The sequence below is a fragment of the Trachinotus anak genome, unplaced genomic scaffold (assembly GCF_046630095.1).
Source record: "Trachinotus anak isolate AG129_WGS33_773 ecotype Australia unplaced genomic scaffold, CSIRO_AGI_Tana_v1 ptg000003l, whole genome shotgun sequence".
Taxonomy (NCBI): Eukaryota; Metazoa; Chordata; class Actinopteri; order Carangiformes; family Carangidae; genus Trachinotus; species Trachinotus anak.
In genome coordinates this window covers 17,217,410-17,239,773 of record NW_027273854.1, presented here as the reverse complement: position 1 = coordinate 17,239,773, position 22,364 = coordinate 17,217,410, and the positions used below count along the sequence as shown (strand labels likewise).

The window sequence follows — 22,364 nt, the reverse complement described above, 5'->3', positions numbered from 1 at the left end:
GCTCTCCTGGACTGTGGAAGTTCAGGCTCAGCCACAGACACCGGCTTATTCGGCAAAGCTGTTGGACTCAGCTGCTCAGGTGAGAGAGGAGCTGCAGCCTTGATTAGGTTTCATTTCTGCTCTGATGAAACTTACTGTCCTTCCAGAAATGACAGTCTTGTTTCCATTCAGAGTCTGATGATGTTATGTTGGTGAGAGGAGACAGCCGCTGTGCTGATACACTAAAAACGAAACAGTCTACTTCCTGAAAACAGAAAGTGTTGCTTTTCTTTGTCTCTCTGGTCTTGGATGGAGGGTTTGTGACCGCATATAAGCATATTCAGTGTTATCAATCATTTTCATCATTTCTCATTTCAAGACATCAAGAGAAAATCAACAAGCTTCACTTTTATCCTTAACAATAATTTTCTGTAGAACAGTTACAGACAAAGTGAGTGGCTTTATGAGACGTACAGCCTCTAAATTTAATAGGTTTAACAGCAGCTGTTGTACACATAATGTTCAATTGATGTGATGACAATGCATCTGTTTCAGGACTTTTACCACTTTTTATTGTCTGACTGGTCATGTTTTCATCTTGTTGCTGACTCAAACTGTCATTATTTCTACAGTAAGGTACAGTACGGCAGACATGAAGCACTCACAGACATCTGTCTATATTTAACTAGAGAAAGAAGGGATGTGTGTAGTCATGTCTTTTCAGGACACCCAGGCAGACAGGAGGGCAGTGAGCTTGACGATAATAACCTTGGTGTTTCCAGTGTCAGGTGACAGATTTCCAGGGTGTCCCCATCATGGGCTCGATAAACAGTGATTCATACAGTTCATCAGTGCTTTCATGTAGACAAACGTCCATGGTAGTGAAGTGTTTTGTTAGCTAGCGTTTCTTGTAGTGGTTGTTGCTCAGACCCATGACTCTGAAGGTACAGCTGGCAATCTTCTCATACAGAAGGAACATGAGGGCAGCAGTCAGCACCGTCTGCAGCAGTTTGGCTTCCAGGCCTTTAAACAGGCCCAACATGCCATACTTCCTGCAGCAGACAATCAGGGACAAAACAGGAAAACTATGTTAATTATTGATATCTTTATGAGAATGTATTGTCTCATTGATTTTTTTTTTTTTGCACTTCTCAAAAGCATTAGAAAGAGTTGCATGATTGTAGTTATAATAATGAATAGTAAATAGTTTTTAAAATTCAGACCTTAGGAGCAAGTTGGAGGCTAAGAGTATTCATAGCAATATCAAGTCATGTTTACAAAATATGTTCTAGGTTAGTGCACATGTCATTTTAAATTATGTAAAAGGCTAGTTGAAATCTGATTTCCAGATATACCCAACTACAAATGGCTGAAAATGAATGGTTGAGTTGGTCATTGTCAGATTACCAAAACCAGTCTGGATACGTGAAAAGCAGATTTGCCCTGCTAGGATTGATGACAAAGTCCTTGAAATTCAACTGCTACAGCCGTTCCAAGTCAAACATATGCTTCAACATTACATTATTAGCTATATATAGGTCAAATGCAGAAACTTAAATGGAGCCATAAAATTAGACAAAATTGAAATTGCAATCTTATTTGAAAACATAAAAATGTACTCTGCGTGTGTAAGTGTGTGTGTGTGTGTGTGTGTGTGTACACACGCGCACCCACCTCACTCTGTTGACCAGTAAACACTTGATAGTCCTTAGACTGGACAGTAGTTTTGACTCGGCTGTTGACTCATTGAATTGACCAAACTGTGAAGAATTTTGTGTGATTATAGCAAAATATGTGGCAATTATAGCAATCTATAGTATAAATGTACTGTATACACATAAAGCCTACCCTCAGAATGGACTGTATGGTCTGCAGTGGGTATGTGACAGTGGTGGCCACAGCTTTGGCCACAGCGCCAATGATAAAGACCTCAACAGAAGACAGCTTGTCGGGAAAAAGAGGAAAACATTTTCATCTGGCACAAATCTGCAGGTTTTGCAGGAATTCACATCGTCAGAGGAACAGTGTTAGCCTAAATGTTTGAGGAACATGCTTGTGTAGAAGCTTTCCTGGATTTAACTACAAGGTAAAATGGTAAAATGAATAAAGAACAGTCTCCCCTTCTTAACCATGACCATCAGATTCTTCTTAACTAATACATTTATCCAAATGTCAAAGTGCACGTAGTGTGAAATCGTGCATGCACAAATGCTCAGTTAGTCTGTCTGGTTACGTCTGCGTCTACATTCCCTCTCACCTCTGTTTAAGCCACGCAGAAAATCATGTGAACAGATTTCCCACATCTCTGTATAGTGAATGTCTACTCATCCAGAAAATGGCCTGACCTGAAGTAACTACTCTCCTTTACTTTTCAATTCAATTTTACAGGTTTTCAATAATGACAACATCATGCTAAAATGCATGTTGCATTATTTCTACATTTGAGGTGAGGTAATCTGACTCATCTCGTCATGTCACTAGCAAACAGTGAAGAGTTCAGTAATGAATCAGGATATTTGCATATGGTATACAGCAAGTTTAACATATTTTAGACTTATTATATGTATATAATTAAAGCGGCTTTTTGTAAGTTTTCTCTGCCACCAAATGTGGTTTCTTGTCAGGAGCAGGTGGTGGTGATTGCATTTATAAGACTTATATATATACTTATATATATGAGAGGTTATAATATGTCCTCTGAGCAGCGCTACATCTTCAGGGCAGATTTGACGAAGCACTGTGGCGCTATTGGAAAGGGAAAAGACACGCCAAGGCTAGCTGGTTATCATGCTAAGTCCAGTAGGAGAAAAGATGCAATAGAGACAAGAGTTAACACTGGCGGACTGTAGCTTTACACCTCTGGAGACAGCTCTTGGCGAGTAAAGGAGCGAAGTTTGATGCTGAAATCGCAGCGTTTCTTCTAGACTGGTATGTTAACAGCTGTTATTGCTAATGCTGTCTATGTAGAAATAGCTAAACTTACAATTAGGTCCTTTAATACTGTATTTAGTTTTAATTTCCAGTTTAAACTGTACTGTCATGTTATAAGTGTCTTTTTTAAGACTGAAATAAAAAACCATTTGATATCCACATCTGACGTAGCACTGCCAAAAATGTTTCTGTTAGGTGGTGGTGCACAAAAGTTATATTATTATAGATACTTTATGAATAATAAAAGCGTCATACTGAAAATTTCAACTCACATTGTCCTACTTAGTTCTTCATATATGCTCCTCTCTCCTCTCTAACCTACTTCCATGATTTCAGTACACTTCCTTTTCCTTCAAATATTTAAATACTCCCATCCCTCCCTCATGTTCCTGTTTCTCACTCACCTCCCTGGGAACTCCTCTCCTCAGCTGCCTCTTCAGGCCTTCATAAATCATGAACTGGATGGCAGGGTTCAGCACCAGCAGCAGGGACGGGAAGGTGCCATTCCACAGAGCTCCCACGCCCTCATCATGGATGATCTGTACAAATGCATCTGCAAGAATAAAACAGTTTGTTAGTAATTATTGGAAAAGAGGGAGAGAAAAAGGGGTCATAATTCAAGACCATCCAAACATGCCACGAATGTATGTGTGATGAGGAAAATACTGACTCAGAATAAATTATAGGAACATAATAACCATGGTCAGAAAATGGCTATTTACCCAGAATGCCGGAGTAGTTGGTGGGCCGGATGTCTGCATTGCGAAACTTGGAACCTTGAAGCTTCAGTCTGGTGTTGACCACCCACAAAGGAGTGGTAACTAGTACATTGACAATACCTGGAGAGTGAAGGAAGCACATGAAAATCAAGACAGTGTGACCAGAAATGTCACAAAAGCAAATATAGACCATGGTTCGTTTCAATATTTGCAAATCCCTAGAGGACTGAAACGGCAATGTGGCTGACACAGTTAAGACAGCTGGAAGTAATGCATAGTGTATGCTAGCTGAATTAATACGATTTAATAAAACTAGTGTTTTGTATCTGAAATGAGCATCTCACCTGCAGCGATGCCTATGATTAAGTCAGTGCTGGGTGCTGACTGCTTTCCCCTCAGCCAGCTCGCCTTTAGGCTGTGGAAGCAGTAGAAGTAGACAAAGTTGGAGCAGCACAAGCTGCAGATGACCGGGAACCATCCTCTGTAAGGGGCTAGACTGCAGGAGGTGGTGGGGGCAGGAAACACAGGAACACATCTTAGAGCACCTCTACTGCTGCACCGCAGTGTTTGTGATGTGTAAGCGTGTACCATTATGGCTCTGACATGTTTTAAAAGAGAGCAGCGATCACTATGACCACTATGAGGTGAAAGGTTAAAGCCATTATTTGTAGGACTTGAGATATTTTCAACTTTAGTGCCGACATTTTTAGTATCCAAGATGAACATTTATACAGAGTACATATGTAAACAACGGCTGTGTTTTTGCCTATATGAACTGACAAAGCTGACACATATAATCAAGAATTTACTGGCATGCAACTAGGGGCCCAAATCTGAACATTTTCCCACTCACAGTCCTTCTTCTTTGATAATTTCTGTCAGAATGGCTGGAGTTGATTTGGCCTTCCTATTTTCATCCACTGGACACGAACACAAAACAAGCTGTTTTAAGTAAATACGTCACAATGATTACTATAACCACTGCAAATAACACTACATTTCTGCTTGTCCTTACCCTGAAGCCGCAGTCTGGCAGTGTCCAGAGGGAAGAACACTGTCATTGCAGTCACACTTCCCTAAAAGAGGACACAGTCAGTGGTGGAAAGACAAAGATTGTACGTGCCATTTTGTTTCATATGAGAAAGAATTCACGCCAAATGTCATAGAGTAATCTAATAATTTAAAGGGATTTAAGTATCTATAGCACAAAACACACACTAAGGTCGAAGATGCTGTATTTTCGATATGAGCCTAAAACATCATTCACTTCGGCAGGTTTGGTAGATTATTAGTAACACTTGCTGTTGGCGAAAGAGGTGAGATATTTTATGTGGCATGTTGCGCTATCAGGTCCAAAACAGCAGGAAACGTTACATTTTGAATGAAGTTTTGCATGGAAGGTGTAACGCCTACAATAAAGCTTTAGCTTTACACACTCAGTGGCAGAATGAGTAGAGAAAGTTCAGGCTGACTTACCACTGCTCCAGACACCGCATGAACCAAACTCTCGTACGAGAAAACCTCGGAGCTCATTCTGATCGGGATTGTTTCTCTGCGCTTTATTTCGTGTTTCCCACCAACAGCTCGGCTCCTGTGTCTGTTGTCACCCCCGCACCCTGCTGGTGGCTGTTTTGGTCTTTGAAGCTCGACTTCCTTGTGGCTGACTTGCAGACGTTGTTGTACAGAGCGCGAAGGGGGTTGTGGGTAATGTAGGTCTTTCCAGTCTGAGCCACAGTCCGGTCTCCACCATTTATTTCTGCAGCCTAGCATTCAAAATATCTTAAATTCCTTGTTATTTCGCCGTCTAGGAAAATGTGTAGAGTCCACCTCGACAGGAATCCAGGGACAGTGGGATCATTCATTGTAGGCTCTGCTATAAGTTTCTGCATTTATCCGGTAGCATTTGTGGGATTAATGAGGATCCCGCCCAAGATACTGAGCATGTTGTAGCTATGTTGTTACCTTTCACCCATACATGGAATATAATAACACAGATTCAACTTTACACACACATTTTTATCATTGTCTTTGCTGGAAATTTGCACTGCACTGTATAGTGACTTGTGCTTTTGCATCTTCTTTCTATTTTCTTCTTTATTTACTTCATCATATTGAGCACAAAAATTCCCTTGCTTCTGTCCAGATCTTCCCTCAAATATTGCAGAAAAAGAGTAGAGTTGGTACAGTACAGTAGGAAAAGTCTACTCTCAAATTTATAGCATTTGCTGTCCACAAAAATTGAGAGAAATAGCCTGTCAGACCTCCTGTTTGCATGTGTTGCTATATAGTCACTGTTATTACAGTTAGATTGCATGAAACAGAAACTTCAATATCAATCCACACTTAATTTGAATGTGAATAAAATACCTAGAACTGACTTCAAGTGTGATCTAAAAGAACCCACGATAGACAACCCAAAGATTCATTTATGTGTTTATGGATTTGCAGCAGACCAAGAAACATCAACTGTGGCCTGTCACTGGCTGGAAAAAGGTTGTAACTACACCACCATGACAGCTGTCTCAGGGTGTGGTGACAGAACATGAGGATATCAACCAGTAACACAGGATTAAAACTGCACAAGAATAAAACTATGAACTGCACAGCGCTGCCATTCATGCTGTGTAGATCAACAGGCAGCAGGAGTTGCAGGACAGCCTCAGACCTCGACGCGTCACCCTTCGGCTGCCGCACAAATACTTGATCTCTGTTTGCAGAGTCAGCTATTACACCAGCAGGGTCCTGTGTGGAATGACTGCAGTGACGTGTGTCAGCTGTTCAGGGCCCAAGAGGGACCAATCTGGTACAGAGCAGCTGTTTTTTTTCTGGTAATGGATTGTATATTCAGATTGATAAGGCAGTCCTTGCTGCCACTGAGCTCGTGCCGGCCTCTGTCGACCTTGACCCTCTGGCACACTGATAGCCCTCTCTTCACAAATTAACACCTGTGCCATATTTTTTATTTTTCTATTTTGCTATAACTGACTTTATTGTGCTCTCAGGTACATTTAATGGCCTGTAAGTATACCTGCATCCTTCCCCTGATTGGTATTTTTGTATTTGTCATGTTGTGCTTTCCTAAGGTTTAATATGTACACATATTAACAATGACATAAAGTGTTTTTCTATTTTATTTCTTAAGGGGGACAAATGCTTTTTATGGACACTGTCAGTCAAAATGCAAAGAAACATACAGTATGGTTAGCTTTAAAATTTTACATGTGATTTCATATGTGTCAGAGCCATGCAGCACATGTGACAAACACACTGGCTTATCAGCATGTTTGAGGACAAAACAGTTCAACTGCTGCTGTTTGAATCAGAGGCAAATATCTTATAACTTTGGCACATCGACCTAAAATTATCTGCATGGTTAGATAGATTGGCAGGAAAACAGAATGGTCACTGATTAAAAACTATTACACTAAGTAGGAAATGAATGACATCAACCCAACCCCTCACTTATAAACATAAACCTGAGCAAGGCACTTGTTTGTCAGCTACTGCAGTGGAGCCGCTCACTGACCCACTGCAAAAACTGGTTATAGTGGTCGAGAGAGAAACAGTTTAAAAGCTCACACACGTTTTTCCTAACACAACGGTACTGACTGGTTTGTGAGGGGAAGTAAGGTAATAGTCCACTTCCATACATGGCATTTAAATGCAACGCAGGCGGTCACTGAGATGGAGGTTACATGCTCAAAATGGCTTAGTTAAGTTAACAGCTAAAATAAATTAAAATAAATAATCATACAAAAGACTCCATCAGTCTCCAGCCCATTCACTCAGCCACTCCTGACACTGCCTCCTCTGCTCCTCACTCTCCTCCTCAGTCCTCTGTTCCTTGCTGCGTTTCCTCCTCTCCTCCACTCTTCTCGCTCTTTCTCTCTCCTCCTCTTTAATCTTCCTGTCCTCCTCCACCCTGTGCTCCAGCAGGGCCTCCATGGTGGCTGACAGTGTCCGTAATGAGCGCTGTGGGAGCCACTTGGGATCCACCATGGGGAGAAAGGGGTCTCCAGCAGAGACAAGCAGGGGCTGAGGTTCCAGTGGAATGTGGAGGAGGTGGGCGTGCAGCATCATGCGGTACGGGGCGTCGTCCGCTCCCGAGCTGTAGGTGAAGTCCCCGACGATGGGGTGGCCTATGGCGCTGCAGTGGACCCTTAACTGGTGCGTTCGGCCTGAAGGAAAAGGTACAGACAAGGAGCCAGAGAGGGAGGGAGAGTTTTCACAGCTGTGCCAGAGCATTTTCATGGTACCTCAAGTTAAAATGATCTATCACTATAGTCCTTTATCCCAAGTAAGAAAGATGGCACACTGGTGTGGTTATTTACCAGCCAGTCACAGAAGTAGAACAACAGAGCATGCTTAATTAACCAGTGAGGGATTGATTATATTTTATATCCATTTTAATTCTCTATAAATTTGGTTTAATGTATGATGAAGGTGGTTTACCACAAGTGAGGTGTATCCAACACCAATGGCCAAAACAATCTACATAAAAATGAATTATATTATACTCCATTTCATTCTGTTCATTTCAAGTTTTTAAACTAAGAAAACTTGATGACTGTTCCACAAACGTAAACTTTCTCTAGTACCATTTGTTTCTAAATGAATCCAAGGTTGAAAAGGCACATGTAATCACATTTTGTCGCCTCACATTCGAAAGACGGTTTTGTGCAAAGACAAATCTTTCATTTCCCTTGTATCAGAGGAAACAAATGAGTGTTGTTACCAGTGAGCGGCTGCAGTAGCACCTTGGTGACAGGATCTCCATCATACAACCCATATTCCAACACTGTCAGCTCAGTCTGGCATGGCTTGGGGTTCTCACAACCTGACGACAGAAAGATGGGAGGAGGATAAGCAAGAAAAATGCAAAAATTACCTCTGGTTATTTTTCTATTTGACTGATGAACTTCTGAGAACCATAAAATGAGTTGTGTCTGTGTCAGCCTAGTGGAGTTACATGAATAGGTAGGCAGTCCACTATCCACTATTTAATGATTCATCTCCAACTTTATTTGTCAAAAATGTATTGAACAAATTGTGTGGTTTCCAATCAGAATTTTAAAATCAAAATACCTGAATTTTATCCACGTTCTAAATCACAAACTCTGTGCAAACCAAGCCAGATTCACGTACCCTGTGTTCCCTCAATACACATCATATGTGTTTTTCCCTCTGAGGAGTTCTTGCCAATGGAGAAGTCCAGAGTTTGTGTCTGTTCTTCCACCCAGCCGCGAATCTAGGAAGCAAAGAAAATGTTGAATTAATTTTATCTTTACAGATCTTTATTATCACAGACAGACAGATACATGGCACTAAGTCTACCCTGTGTGTGTGTGTGTGTGTGTGTGTGTGTGTCTGTGAACAAACACAGTGTTTATGTTCCATACCAGGGCAAGGTAGGCTTTGGTGACAGTGCGGTCCTTGAAGCAGCGGTAGGCCCTGCCAGCAGCAGCCTTATTGAGGGCAACACAAAGAGCCCCACTGGTGGAGAAATCCAACTGATGACAGAACCTGGTGGGAAGAGGAGAAAAATGATGAGAGACTTTAACTCTTTATGAGCACAATGTCTGTGAGCTGATGTTGTTGATAATAGTGTGATTCTGACCTGAATCCATAGTACGTGCTAGGGTCTGCCAGCTGAGGGAAGTGATGCCGAAGTTGTGCCTGCACGGTGTGTTTCTCATACCACATCTTGCTGTCGATGCGGATGTCCCAGTGCTTGTCCACCACGATGTAGTCATCACTCTGGTACAGCACATGCAGGCCCTCCAGGCTAGCAGGCTCTGTGGTCATGATGTGCAGCGATGGATTGACACAACTCATGCAGCCCTGTGGAAAGGTGGATGACTATATATTTATGTATATATGAAAGTTTTAGCCAGGGTCTCTGAACATATTTCATATTTTAAGCAAAATGTACGTTAGGCATCCAGTGTATTTATCATCTTGAGTGGCTCATTTCATACTGGTATATTATTTTGTATAGTGTCTTATTGTTTTTTTGGTTACCAATACTTTTATGGGAAGCAGCCTTTTAGTGTTGGAGCTGGTTGATACTGAGATAATGTCAAATACGTTGGGCAGTTTAATCTGCAACAATGTGTCATATTTCATAAATTTATCATATGTTAAGTCAGTAAGTAAAACCTCTACATACACAATAAAGTTTCAAGCAAAGTTAGTAGAGGGAGAGAAATATGTAATATGTAAATGTAAGAATAATGAGGCACAAAATGGAAACACTACAATAGAGAGAAGTATCTCAATTATGTACTTCAGTACCTATTAATGTAAATATAGATTAAGTAGTGGACATGGGCCAAAATAGGCAACAACTGACTGGAAGAACTATCACTGACAAAGTGGTTAATCAGCCACAGCAACATCAATTTCAATTGACGTTTTAACAACACTGTATTTAAACAGATTAACACGTTTAGGACTTTAAGAAAAACAGGTCGTATCTGCTCTTGTCTGAAGCATTTTTGTTTGTAAATAAATGTGTGATTTCTGTGAAATCAGTGTAAAGCACAGGGACACCGCCCCATCCAAAACGCTAGGAAGACAACTTTCTGGTTAGCATGTTAGCACCGTTAGTTTGCTAGCTGCTGTAAGCTAACAACGTAAGGAAACTAGTTACCTGTCAGACATAACACTGCCAATATCCGGACAACTACCACGGGTAACTGGCCACAACTAATGTGTGGTATGTTTTTTTCGACGTACTAAAAGTAGGCGCACATTCACAGGAAAACAGGGACGTAAACAAAACCACGAGTGGCGCAGTGAGGACAGAGCCGCTCCTTCTTCTTCTTCTTCTTCTTCTTCTTCTTCTTCGTTTGACCTGACGGAGAGAAAACACTGCGGGAGGTGAAGCGCGCCGCCCGCTGTGTGGAGCAGCATGGCCGTCACTTATCTGGATGACTCTCCTGGGTTCAACGCAGAACAGCTGTTTTTATAAACTGCAGTTCAGGTTACACATGTCAGGGGTTATGATGTAGGTAAAACTATATATTTAAAGGCTGGATTGTGTATCATAGATTATATAGAGTGAATAAAAGTATAAAAAATAAATAGAATCAAATAAAAATACAGTAGAGACAAAGGATAGAACCATAACTATAGCCTACTATGTGCTAAATATACACTGCACAATATTATAATACATAGTACATTAGTGCAAGTCAGGTGAATATTCCTAAAAACTGTACAGTAGACTACAGGACTGTGCATGAATAATATATAAATCATTTCTGCAATTTATATTAGATATTGTTATGCATAGATTATCAACAGATTAATGTGTGATGTACAACATGTGTTGCATAGCGTAATAAATAAAAGTTCAGGTGGGTATTCAGTCCTCTCTCTTTACACAAAATAAAAACAAATAAATATTAAATGAATTATATTTAGTCCATTAGTCCATGTAGAGGCCAGAAGTAATTCACAAAAGTCCAAAGACATACAGGTAAATGCCAATCAAGAAATAAATAGTTTCATCTCCTCCCCTGACCGTTTGACCAAGATCAATTTTAAATGGACATAATTATGGCAATGCCATTGTAAATTCGCATGAATTTAACCAGAAGATTTAAGAGTCCATCATCTTGACACCGGATTATGTTCAGTGAATTCGTTTCATCTGTTTCTGCTCTGTCAGTAGCCACTGTTCCAGGTCGCTCACCCGCTGTGATGTCCATAATCCCTCACCTCAACCTCACCTCGACACTTTTATCTGGAAAGGGTCACTGGCTCTGATCACGTGCTGGATCCAGTACTGTGAGCATGTGGTATCTGAGATCATAAAATGCTGTTATGTGTTGTATCCTGTTAAATGTTGTAGTGCTTTGCAGCTCGGAGCCTCAGTGCCTTGTCCTTATACTGACACTGCATGTTAAAAATGCAGGTTAAGTTTCTGAGCTCCAGAGGCAGGGCCAGAGCCTGCCTTTACTTTGCTGTACAGTTAATTTATGTTGTATTAACTGAGATGTGCATCAAAATACAACAGTGAATATGAATAAACCAGTCTTTGAATCGTCAGTAGATATGTGAGCCTTCTCTGTAGTTTACAGCCTGAGAGGGGTACACATCACACAGCGCGGCAATGTCATTCATTATTTGAATCCTCCAACGGGCACCAGGATCTCCTTGTCATTTACCTTCTGTAGATATTACACAGAGGAACATGCAGACTCCAGACAGACAGAAGCAGCCGCTGGGCTCTGGTATGTCAGTGAGGCCACGGTGCTCACCACTGAGCCACCGTGTTTCCCTGTGACCTCCTACAGCAGCTGAGGTGTAGGAGTCTCAGTCTCAGTTGGATCTCGACTGTGCTCATGTTATTTTTCCATTTCTACAGCTACACACCACTGTAAATACAACAAATATGACAACAAAGTCTAATAAGATCTGGGTTAAAACATATTCTATTTGCTTAATGGTTGTTGGAGTTACAAATGGTAGTTCTTTATTGCCATTATTTCATATTAGAATATCTAAAGTGTTTGGCATTTCTCACTCTCAATAAACAGCGTCTGCTGAGTTCCTCAAATGCTTGCTGGGTTTCTGGAAACAGGTTTGCTGCAAGGATCTTCTCTCTGTAATCTTGAGATGTCACTGGCAATGAAAAACTTGTCAGTATCTGCAGGTTCAGAAGAAACCTCTCAAAGCACTCCCCCAGCGACGACTGCGGGGAACATACAGTGCTGAAACACTCTGGTTAAATAAAGAGCAGGGTCTTCCAGTAATCCCTGAACGTAGCCAGGTATGACTGTGTTTTCAGCTAAGCAGATCAAGAATTGTTATATAATTGGCATTTCATAACCCAATCTGCTTCCCCTCGCGCGTGTGTGTATAAATGACACAGGTGTTACTACAGTGGGAAAGTCAAATGCATTATGTCCCTATAGATGAGTTTCTGGTTATTGTTGCATAACATTTCAGAGCAAATCATCTCAGAGAGCTGAATGGCAGATTGGCGTGTTTACCTGGACATGCACCATAACAAGAAAGGATAGCACACACACACACACACACACACACAGATGCACGTGGCACTAAGCAGTTTCAGTGTTTCGTCACAAACATTTCAGTCAGATGACAGAAAAGATGAAGAGGAGAGAGCTGACAGACATTATAGACAGTCATGATGATCCTTTTCAATAACAAGGATCTATCTCATTGATAAAAAACTTGGTATTATTTTACTCTATTACCTATAAAAATATCAACCATTAACTGGAAATATTACCAAATTTAAGATTATTTGCATGTGAAAAGACCAGAGGACGTTTTTTTTTTTTTCATCTTTTGTTTTTCCAGCTCCATGATTGAAACCTACCTGGATGTCGTGTTTCCCTGGATTTAACTGACTCCATGTTGTTCAAGCTGACTTGCTCCCTCTTGGATTTATTCTTTTTACTCTCTGGATTTTTTCAGCAACTGAAACACTTGGTGAAAGACTGGAACCAGACTACCAGTAGCCTGTTTTCTTCATCTGGATGCAGTGTTTTGCAGCAGAGTGAAATATGTCCAATTTAGGGAGAAAAATCACCTAAACCAACTTCAGTTGATGATACAAATTGTGAAGGATACAGATTATATAACCATTATCAATTTTACCAACAACGACTGTCCTTTAATTCAATTTACTTTAGAAAGAAGAGATGTGGTTTGATCTGGTGTGATTTTCCAATTTCAAAACAAAGCTCTTCTGGCCCTCGCATGCATTTCTGCGCTCTGTTACTTTCTTAGACTTTTCTCTTGCACCTCGTCACAGCATCAGTGCTGCTAATTTTTCTGTGCACCATGCAGAACAAGTCTTTTCTCCAGGCGCGTTGTGAGGAGCCCATCATGACATCAGACTGGGGTTTCCTTCTGCTGCTGGCTCTGCTGCTGCTGGCGCTTCTCTACTTCTTCCTTTATCTGCCAGCTACAGCCCAGCGAGCCCTGCTGGAGCAGGCGCTCAGCAGCAACAACACCACCGCCGCAGTACCCACACCCGCCAAGGAGGACTGACTCACAGATGGATAAGACAGATGGAGAAGAGCCTTTTCAGTGTGCGAGCAGACATGCGACAGTGGTGCAATAATAGACACTGTCCTTGAGTAGATGATGTGGATTATCCAGCTCTCAAGTGTGATTTGAATCGTCCCCTAGGAGAAAATGATCATATGAGGCAGATTGTTTTGGTTGCTGCGCAGTTCTAACTCACTCAGTGATAACCTCGGCATGTGTAGAGCTCTGTTTTTTAAATTGCAAATCTGTCCCTATACCTGATTCTATTTTCAGCAACTGTACAAATGAAAAATGGCAACAGAGGATTAAAAATATTATTTATCCAGGAAAAGAAAAGGTTTATCATTGGTAACTGCTGTTCACTACTAAAGAGGATTTAAAGAGATTACTGAAAATTACTGGAGAATCTACCTGAAACTGTCCAGTTGTCCAATAGTCAAAACAACACTATATTACTCACACATATGCACATTTAAAGCAAATGTTTGACTCACAAATCTGTGCTTGTTTGCCTCCTTGTCAAAAGTTAGACGAGACAATTAATACCACTCTCATGTCTGTAACACTAAATCTGAAGCTACAACCAGGAGCTAATTAGCTTAGCTACAGCTAAGCTCATTATAAACACAACCTGCTGTTATACTTTGACGCTGTACGTATCAAACAAATAAGATATAACGTGTTAAGAGCTTAAGAAGGGCTTAGAGGGATTTCTGTCGAGCCTGGCTTGCTGTCGTCCCCTTTTTCAGTCTTTGTGCAAAGCAAAGCGAACCATCTGTAGCTTCATCTCTAACACCCAGACATAAGAGTGGTATCGTTTTTTTTTTCCTCATCTAATTCTTGGCAAGAAACTGGAAGTGAATTTCCCAAGATATTGAGCTTTCATTTTTAAAACTACAGATATACTGTACTACATTTTATTAAACATATACTCTAGATATATTGTTCTCTTATAAATAACCCTCTTTTGATGTTGGAACAGTGCTGGAGTTCCTGTTTTCAAGTTCAAGAGCTGAAAGACTTGTAAGTAACAGTAAGAGGAACTTGGATTTGGTTTCATCATGAGCTGATTTCAACATAAACCAAATGTCATCATTTGAAGAGAAACACTGATTTACTACATGGGTAGACTCAATCAAAAGTTTAAACCTATGTACTGTTTTTCAAAGAGTATCAAAAATCCGACTTTACACAAACTCCTTTATCTTGAATTAAAAACTGGTAAGGAAACAGAGGGAGATTACATGTGTTGTATAACTCTGGTGATAATAACCTTTGTTATGTCAGACTGTAGTATGGAGGCAGCACAGTGAATCATTTGCACACCCAAGTGTTTCAGACAATTAGAAACTATTAATAGTAATTATATTTTCAAGTTCAAAGTGCAGGATGCTGTTTTCTTTAATGTCTGTGTGAATTTTTTGACAAAACGCAATGAGGCATGTTAAAAATCTTCACTTGGCACATCACTGTGTGAAACATTTTACTTGATGCTCTTGTATACTGCAGTTTAATATGTAAGTGTGATCATAGTTCACACCATGCTAATAATGTAACATAATAAAACAGACAATAAAGAAGACTGATTTCTGTAAGTTCTTCTCTGTTATATGTTACTTTCAAGTTACACACAGGAAATTCACAGGTTTTTGCAGTTGTCATGTTAATTATTTCCTCATTTGATTGGTAAGTGCTGGACAAATACTTCAAAGAAGACATCCAGCTGGTTGTTTGAACTGCCTTTATTAAAAGATACAGGATACTAGACTTGACACCAATATTTGAAGATGCAGCACTTGATTGTTACAGGCTCGAGGCATTAGACACAGACAGATTTTTCCAGCCATCTGTGCCTTTAAAAATATCCCTGTAAATACTGTATCTGCAGTATCTGGCAACCATTGACATCTGGATATTGCGTCAGTACCTTTTTTTTTTTTTATCACATTAAATTTTACAATAAAGTTGTAAAAAAAGGAAGAGAGAATCTTGTTAAACCATGCAACACCCAACAAGCCAACATTTACAGTTAGTCTTAGATCACAACGATTTCAAATGGTTTCAATGTTCAATATGCTCAGCAACAATGACAATATCATATCCAAAGACTTAATACAATAACGATATTTTTTATCTTTTATGGGGAATTAATTCATCCCTTGATATACTTCTCTGACAGTACTCCATTGTCTTCCAGCTACCATCTTAAAATGTTTCATTAAAATGTTCAAAACTGATTTTTATTCACATCTCATGTCCCTGGTATAGAGAGGTTTAGAAAGGGCTAATTTTGTTTATTTTTACTGAGTGAATGGTATCAAATCCTAAAGGACATTCATGCATCTCTTTCTACAATATACACAGTTCAGTTACAGTCTTTAATTGGTCTGCTCTTTCAAAAAGCTCCACAAAGACTCGAGAAAACTAATGCTTTGAAAGCAAACACAACTTTTAAAAAAGTTTGATAAAATGTAAGTCCAGGATTTTATGCATGTAGTGCACGTTGGGAGAAGAGGTGAATCTGAATTGTTTCAAAACTGTAGTTGATTATGTATACTGATGTAGAAAAAAAACGTGTACTCGATTTGTTTACTGCAAAAAAAGTTATGGGGGGGGGGGGAATCATTAATATCATGATATGAAAGTAAGAGAAAACATATTCATCAATCAATAGACTAATCAGTACCCTAGGGCATGGAATAAAAAAATATGTTGTAACTAAAGAAATACATAAAGAAAATACATGAGCTTACTGACAAGTTACATTTCTGCCTCTTAAAAAGTTATTTTCTCTTCCTTTTATATTTTTAAAACTGGGGTTTTCAAAATCTGACACTTGTCTCAGACAAAACTGAGACAACTGGATTTTGTCACTCTATGTGGGGGATAATCATGCTCAAGTTTTGGAACTACACCTACTACAACTACAGGAGCGTCTTTTTTCTACAATTTGTAAGTGGTTCTATGGACATTTTTGCTTAGGGTGGATATCAGAGATTGTGATATCTTTGGAAGTGTACGTCACACTGAATCTAAAAATATGTGTATCGCGTCAGTGTGTTAAGATTTGACTAAGTTATGACAGAGAGAGGGATTGCGGCAGTCGGGTGCTAAGGGTTTTAAAGTCCCTGAAATGCCTCCATGAGCTGTGTGTCGCAGCCCCTGCTGCAGCTCCAGCTGATCTGAACCACAAGAACCAACTTCCCATTGTTTTCAGATCACCACCTCACATAGTATCTTTCTCCTGTGCCTCTCCCTCAACGACCCCGCCTCAGCTCTCTGTTAATGGTAAAACCTTCGTCAAATGTTCCTGCTGAGCATTATAGTGCCCTTTGTGTTCATATATGTCATCTCTTCTTTCTGGGAAAGTCTGTTTGACAGATACTCAAGGTTTCTAAGTGTGCTGCATCCAGTTCAGGGCGTCTTGCTTCAGTAAACTGAACAACGTTGCAGTATATCATGGCTCTACAATATTCATAATAATATAGGAATCTTACAGGCTACTGAAAACAGCAACAACAGCAGCTCCTGCAGCTCACTGATGCGTGTATTTCACTTTAGCTGTAGCAAGCCATTCAAAGACTTTGCTATATTGTATTTTCCTTTGTGCCTCAAGTGACTTCCTTTAATTGCCTGGTTTTCAGACCATCCACTGCTGCTGTATGAAGGTATGGATACACGACGGGAGTGGGGAGGGGACTGAAAGTAAAAGGAAATAACTTAGGATGGATGGGATATATATGTAGATATAATGCAGGGATAAAAAGGGTGGGGGGGGCTCTCCTCTAAAGGTCCCAGTTGCTCTCAGGTTTCAAGAGACCTGCATTAAACAGGCAGGGAAGAAAATGTAGAAGAGGAAAATAAAGAGGAAGAGGAGAAGTAGAGCCTCCTGTTTTGGCCAGTGCAAAGGCTGCTCTCATAAAACAATGTGGAGGTGGGTTAAAGAAGGGAAAGAAGAGAGGGAGGTGAAGAACAGGAGTGAAAGAAGGGAAGAGAGTAGCATCATCCCTCTCTCTCTCTCTCTCTACCTCTATTCATTCCAGTCCTTCTTGATGTCGAGGTTCCACTCCCAGGCCAAGTAGATGTTCTTGTCGTCGTCGATGAAGTGGGACTTGATCTGATAGTGGCCGCGTGACATCATACCTTTGGGTGCCTCATCACTCGGGCTTAGAAACTCGTGCTCTTCTGCCCTCGGACCGTAGCTTCCCACCATGTATGAAACCTTGTCCACTGCAGGAAGATTTGAAACAGACACTTAGTAACCTTGGGCTTTATTCATCCATCTGCATGATACTGTGATGTATATATATAGTTGCCTGAGCAAATCAGCAATCATTTGATAAAGTAACTCATCATATACTGTAGCTCCAATTAAACTGGCTCATCCAGCAATGGCCTTGGAATCAGCTTTATTTATTTAATTCAGCTGGTGATTATATAATTACTCATAAAGAAAAACCTACTTCTGGTTTGATGAGGAGCTTAATTATGACAAATGGCTGAGATATTTGAGTTAATCAACTGTGCAAACAACAATTTTCCAGTTTTTCCTTTTTTTGTCACAGTAGTGGAGAGTAGTGTATTAAGCCCATAAACTTAGAGTTAGGGATGACACAAGGATGTTTCATGAATATGGCCCCATTTATTTCATGCTCATGAAAGGGTCATTTGGGAAATAAAAAATAAAAATAAAAATCAATTTCCCTTGATCCTACTTGCAAAACTTAAAAATAAAACCTCTTTCACAAATATCTTATGACTTAAAATACTCTTAAACTTAAGAGAACTCAAGATTATATAGTTTGTTCAGTGTTGATCGTTGATGACTGTGGTACAGACAGGGTGGGAACACATCTTGAGATAAATGTTTTGAAATGACGGCCCAAAAATATCATTGGTCATGATGAGTAATATGTTAGATGAAGCATTATCTAATAAAAAAAAATGAGAGTAGTTTCACATTGGAATTTCTCATGAAGATATGAAGGATTTAACTCAAATGAACCGATCTTTCGTTCTTGTGGGAAAAAACCACACGTGTGACTAAAATATTTAAACTCTGATTGGCTTTTTCTGCCCTGAGCACACATGTGATTCATCATGTGGTCACTTCAGAGCCACTCCTAAAGGCTCCTCCTAAACCTCTCTGCAGTGAGTTGCTTGATAAACGCGTCTTAATTTTCACATTTAGCCAAGAAATGTTGTACACCTCATTTGGCTCGATGAAGTGTAATTCACAGAAGTTTGATAAATATGGGCATGGATTTTAGAAGATAGGTCGAGGTTCATATACAATTACTTCTTAAAAAGTCTGATTCCTACTTGTAAAAATAAGAAGCAGAAGATAAATGTGCGCTCGCCTGCAGGATAAATGCCATATTTTTAGGTATAAATGGGGAAATTGTAGGTTATGAAACACTTCTTCTTTGCAGTCCATACAGTAAATGACATGGATGTAAAATGATTGACATTAATTTGCTTCATGTCTTCTCATTAGGATAGAGGTAGTCTTGTATTTGGACTTTACAAGGTAATTTACGTTTGCCATATGAAGGCTGTAGTGAACTTACCTCTTATTCCTTTCCTGTAGGTCACATGATGGTACCTCAAGCCAGCAACGATTTCTCTTTTCACCTGCAGACACATTCAGTTTCATCAAATCTTGGCATGCATTTTTCTCTTGGTAACAAATTCACACATTACAGAAAATTTGCACTCTCCAGTTCACAAAAATGCATGTATTCAGAAAGATTTGGGTGTTTGTTAGTGGGAGGAAAGTGGAGCACGCAGGGTAAACCCACACAGAGACATTTAGAAGATGCAAACTCCACATAGAAAGAGGCTTCAAGCTAGTTGGCAGTATCAACCCTTATTATACATTCAATAACATTATGTGAATATATTTTTCAATTACAGATAACAGTATATCCAGATTAAATTTACAGTGCCTATTTTTCATGCTTATTATTTACGAATACCACACATTGAGAGAAGACCACCATGCTTACAAGAACATTGTATCAGTCAATGACACACAAAGATTAGTGAGTTTATGTGTTCTGGGTTAACCCTAATCTTCTATTGGGCCCTTTTTAACAGCTAAAAAAACACAATTAATATTATTTTCATAGCTTGATACTTGGGAACAAACCTATTTTTGAAAAGATAACATTTTTTAGAAAAGACTTCCAGTTCTTCGGTTAAATACAACTGACGTTTATATGCTCTGTATCTGTGGTTGGTGTTGACTGTACTTCTTCTGCAGCAGTACTCCTCCTAAATCCCACGTAATTCTTTTTGTCTGTCTGTTGTTAAAGTTTTATAACAGTTTGGTCCCAACAGGGAGTTGGACCTCACTGTGCAGAATAATATATTGCTTTTGTTTATCTGTGATGCAGATGACCTTTGGAAATCATATGGGATATACATATATTACTGTATGCACAGCCCATATAACATATGAAACATGAAGTATAGTTTTATTTGGTTTTAACTAGGTGAGAAGAAATGAATAAATACACATAGAGCAGGTCTGTGTGACCTCAAACAGTGATGAAGTAAATCAAATGTTGAGGGTGAAGCTGAGGGCAGTGAAGCTGTTTGTCCAGCAGGTGTCCTCAAAGCAGAGTGGAGTGAGTCGCTCTCTGAGCCATTAGGTCATTCTCTGCACATCTCCCTCTCCCCTCAGGACCCGGTCCCATGGGGACCGCCTCCAGTCTACTCACAGACACTAACACAAACACTCACAGCCATACAGGCTCTTCATTTCAAGAAAAATCTATATACTATAGGGGGAATTAGCTGCCACTTACTTATTTTTTATTTATGCCGAATGACTGTAAATTTTTTACTTGTTTATGATCAAACTGTATTTTTACAGCGTTCACTCAGATGTTAGTGTCCTATTCAGTACAGAAATATTTCCCACAGCCTTTATCACCCTCAAACCACTACAGGAGGTTGTAGATGAGCCAGTATTCAGCCTGGGCCTGAGTGTATTGACGTAGCTTCACTGAACTTTAGTGATATAAACAACCAGTTACAGCTACCACTGAATCGACTGTAGTTCCCAAGGACAACTCTAAACACTAAGCTAAACTATTAAAAATCAGCCAATGGTGATGTATCTTGCATTTCTGGGTTGATATTGTTGTTTGTTGGTGCATTTTTCTTATTCCAGCGGCTAACTGGGCAAATACAGAAATATTTAATAATTCTTAATGTTATCATTGTTGCATAAACATCCTTTCTAGCCTCTTGGTACACTCCTTATCTCATGTATATCTGCTGTGAATTTCCTTTAAAAAAATCTCTCATTCTCCCTGCTCTGGGTTTATTTATTGTGGATGTGAGGGTGCAGCTTGGGAAAAAAGCTGCAGTGTGTTTATGTGAGTGTCGAGTGGTTTATTTGTGACAGAGAAAGGAAGGAAGGAGAAGAGAATGGAGATGTGAGAAAATGATGATGGGGAAAGAGATGAATCAAGAGAGACATAAAAAGGGTAATGCTTGGCTGGGGACAGTGGCATGAGAGCATAATGGAACATTTTGAATGTGTTGAGTTTTGGGATTGAATCACAGCTATCACTGATTTCATACAAGAAAATAGAGCTGTAGCAGCCCTGCCCTCACTATCCAGCTGTGCTGAGTTTTTACTCATTTCTACCTGATTTACAGTGAGAACTAACAAAACAGGACTAAGATGTTCGCAGCTCAGTGAAGATGTGATTGAGCTAAATGCTAACAAGCCATAGTTTAGTGTGTTAGCATGCTAACATTTGCTAATAAGCACTTGACACAAACTACAACTGAGGATGAAGGGAATGTTATTAGTTTTGAGGGTATTTGGTTATAGACCAGAGGATTGGACAAGTACAAATTTTAGAAGATGAGAAGTCTTGGGATCATCACGGTTATTCCTGTTCATCCTGACGGGACCAAATGTCATGTCAATCCATCCAGTAGCTGTTGAGACATTTCACTGACGACCACAAATGTCAACCTCATGGTGGTGGTACAGGGAAAGTCAGGGGATCACAAAAGTCGCTATGATACATCCTCTGGGAACCATGAATCATCAAGTAGCTGGCGATAAGTGAAAATTTTCACCTACTGGTGGCCCTACAGGAAAAGTCCATCAGGTCATCAAAGTCTCTAAGGTTCCTCCTCTGGGCACCATTTGTGTCTGTACAAAAGGTAATGGCAATCCATGCAGTGCAATAGCTCTTGGGATATTTGTGAAAGACAAACATGGCAACCTGCTAATGGCGCTATAAGTAAAATTCAAGGGACCAACGTCAGCAGGTTTCATCCTCAGGGGACCATGAATGTTTTCATCTCTCCAGTAGTTGTTGAGATATTTCAGTCTGGACTAAAGTAGTGGACCAATCAATTAAACTTAAATTACAACTGTCTAATTTTAGAAATGTAAAAAATAATCAATTATCTGACTTGAGAAACAAACTTACTGACATTAAATGACAAGTTGCTTATCTAGCATTGATCTTTACTGGCACTATGAAACAAAACACTACTGAAAAGTCTCATTAAATATGATAATGGTCTTGTTTGATATTATGGTTTGATTGTATAGTACATAGTGGCTGACTCAGCATAGTCTCTCTCCTCTTCTGTCTCGATATCACTGACAGTAAATACCCGATCATCTGTTTGTTCATTCACATCCATGCACATATACATAGTGAT

General features: G+C 39.8%; 3 protein-coding genes across 6 annotated transcripts in view; all 3 read right to left on the bottom strand.

The window, feature by feature from the left end:
• Window positions 1-372: 372 nt before the first annotated feature.
• On the bottom strand, window positions 373-5,319 carry slc25a17 (solute carrier family 25 member 17). Its single transcript, XM_071474183.1, has 9 exons — window positions 5,106-5,319; window positions 4,645-4,705; window positions 4,483-4,549; window positions 3,974-4,125; window positions 3,633-3,749; window positions 3,315-3,463; window positions 1,828-1,923; window positions 1,654-1,739; window positions 373-1,031 (listed from the first exon to the last, which is right to left on the bottom strand). The coding sequence occupies exons 1-9, from the start codon at window positions 5,160-5,162 to the stop codon at window positions 878-880; spliced, it is 939 nt and encodes a 312-aa protein (XP_071330284.1). The 5' UTR covers window positions 5,163-5,319; the 3' UTR covers window positions 373-877.
• Window positions 5,320-6,742: 1,423 nt separating this feature from the next.
• Window positions 6,743-10,470, bottom strand: rpusd1 (RNA pseudouridine synthase domain containing 1). 2 transcript variants are annotated; one of them, XM_071474185.1, is made up of 6 exons: window positions 10,282-10,470; window positions 9,247-9,488; window positions 9,029-9,152; window positions 8,775-8,877; window positions 8,365-8,466; window positions 6,743-7,807 (listed from the first exon to the last, which is right to left on the bottom strand). In XM_071474185.1, the coding sequence occupies exons 2-6, from the start codon at window positions 9,462-9,464 to the stop codon at window positions 7,395-7,397; spliced, it is 960 nt and encodes a 319-aa protein (XP_071330286.1). In that variant the 5' UTR covers window positions 9,465-9,488; window positions 10,282-10,470; the 3' UTR covers window positions 6,743-7,394. The 2 variants fall into 2 exon arrangements, with proteins under 2 accessions (XP_071330286.1, XP_071330285.1); XM_071474184.1 differs by having other exon boundaries at window positions 9,247-9,470; window positions 10,282-10,467.
• A 4,915-nt stretch (window positions 10,471-15,385) lies between these two features.
• The window catches only part of arhgdig (Rho GDP dissociation inhibitor (GDI) gamma), a 68,469-nt gene continuing 61,490 nt past the window's right edge, over window positions 15,386-22,364 (bottom strand). For all 3 annotated transcript variants that reach the window (XM_071474182.1, XM_071474180.1, XM_071474181.1), the window contains 2 exons: window positions 19,232-19,295; window positions 15,386-17,891 (listed from right to left, as the gene is read on the bottom strand). In XM_071474182.1, the coding sequence (XP_071330283.1) occupies window positions 17,692-17,891; window positions 19,232-19,295 (264 nt within the window). In that variant the 3' untranslated portion in view covers window positions 15,386-17,691. The remainder of the gene's footprint in view (window positions 17,892-19,231; window positions 19,296-22,364) is intronic.

Bases quoted from the DNA above. Each gene is read 5' to 3' on its own strand.
- slc25a17 (XM_071474183.1), bottom strand. From the start codon at position 5,162: ATGAGCTCCGAGGTTTTCTCGTACGAGAGTTTGGTTCATGCGGTGTCT. The intron at 4,550-4,644 runs GTAAGGACAAGC...GTTCGTGTCCAG, and splicing joins TGCCAGACTGCGGCTTCAGG to TGGATGAAAATAGGAAGGCC. The intron at 3,750-3,973 runs GTGAGATGCTCA...TTCACTCTCCAG, and splicing joins AATCATAGGCATCGCTGCAG to GTATTGTCAATGTACTAGTT.
- rpusd1 (XM_071474185.1), bottom strand. From the start codon at position 9,464: ATGAGTTGTGTCAATCCATCGCTGCACATCATGACCACAGAGCCTGCT. The intron at 9,153-9,246 runs GTCAGAATCACA...TCTTCCCACCAG, and splicing joins AGCACGTACTATGGATTCAG to GTTCTGTCATCAGTTGGATT. The intron at 7,808-8,364 runs GTAACAACACTC...CTTTTCCTTCAG, and splicing joins GCTACTGCAGCCGCTCACTG to GCCGAACGCACCAGTTAAGG.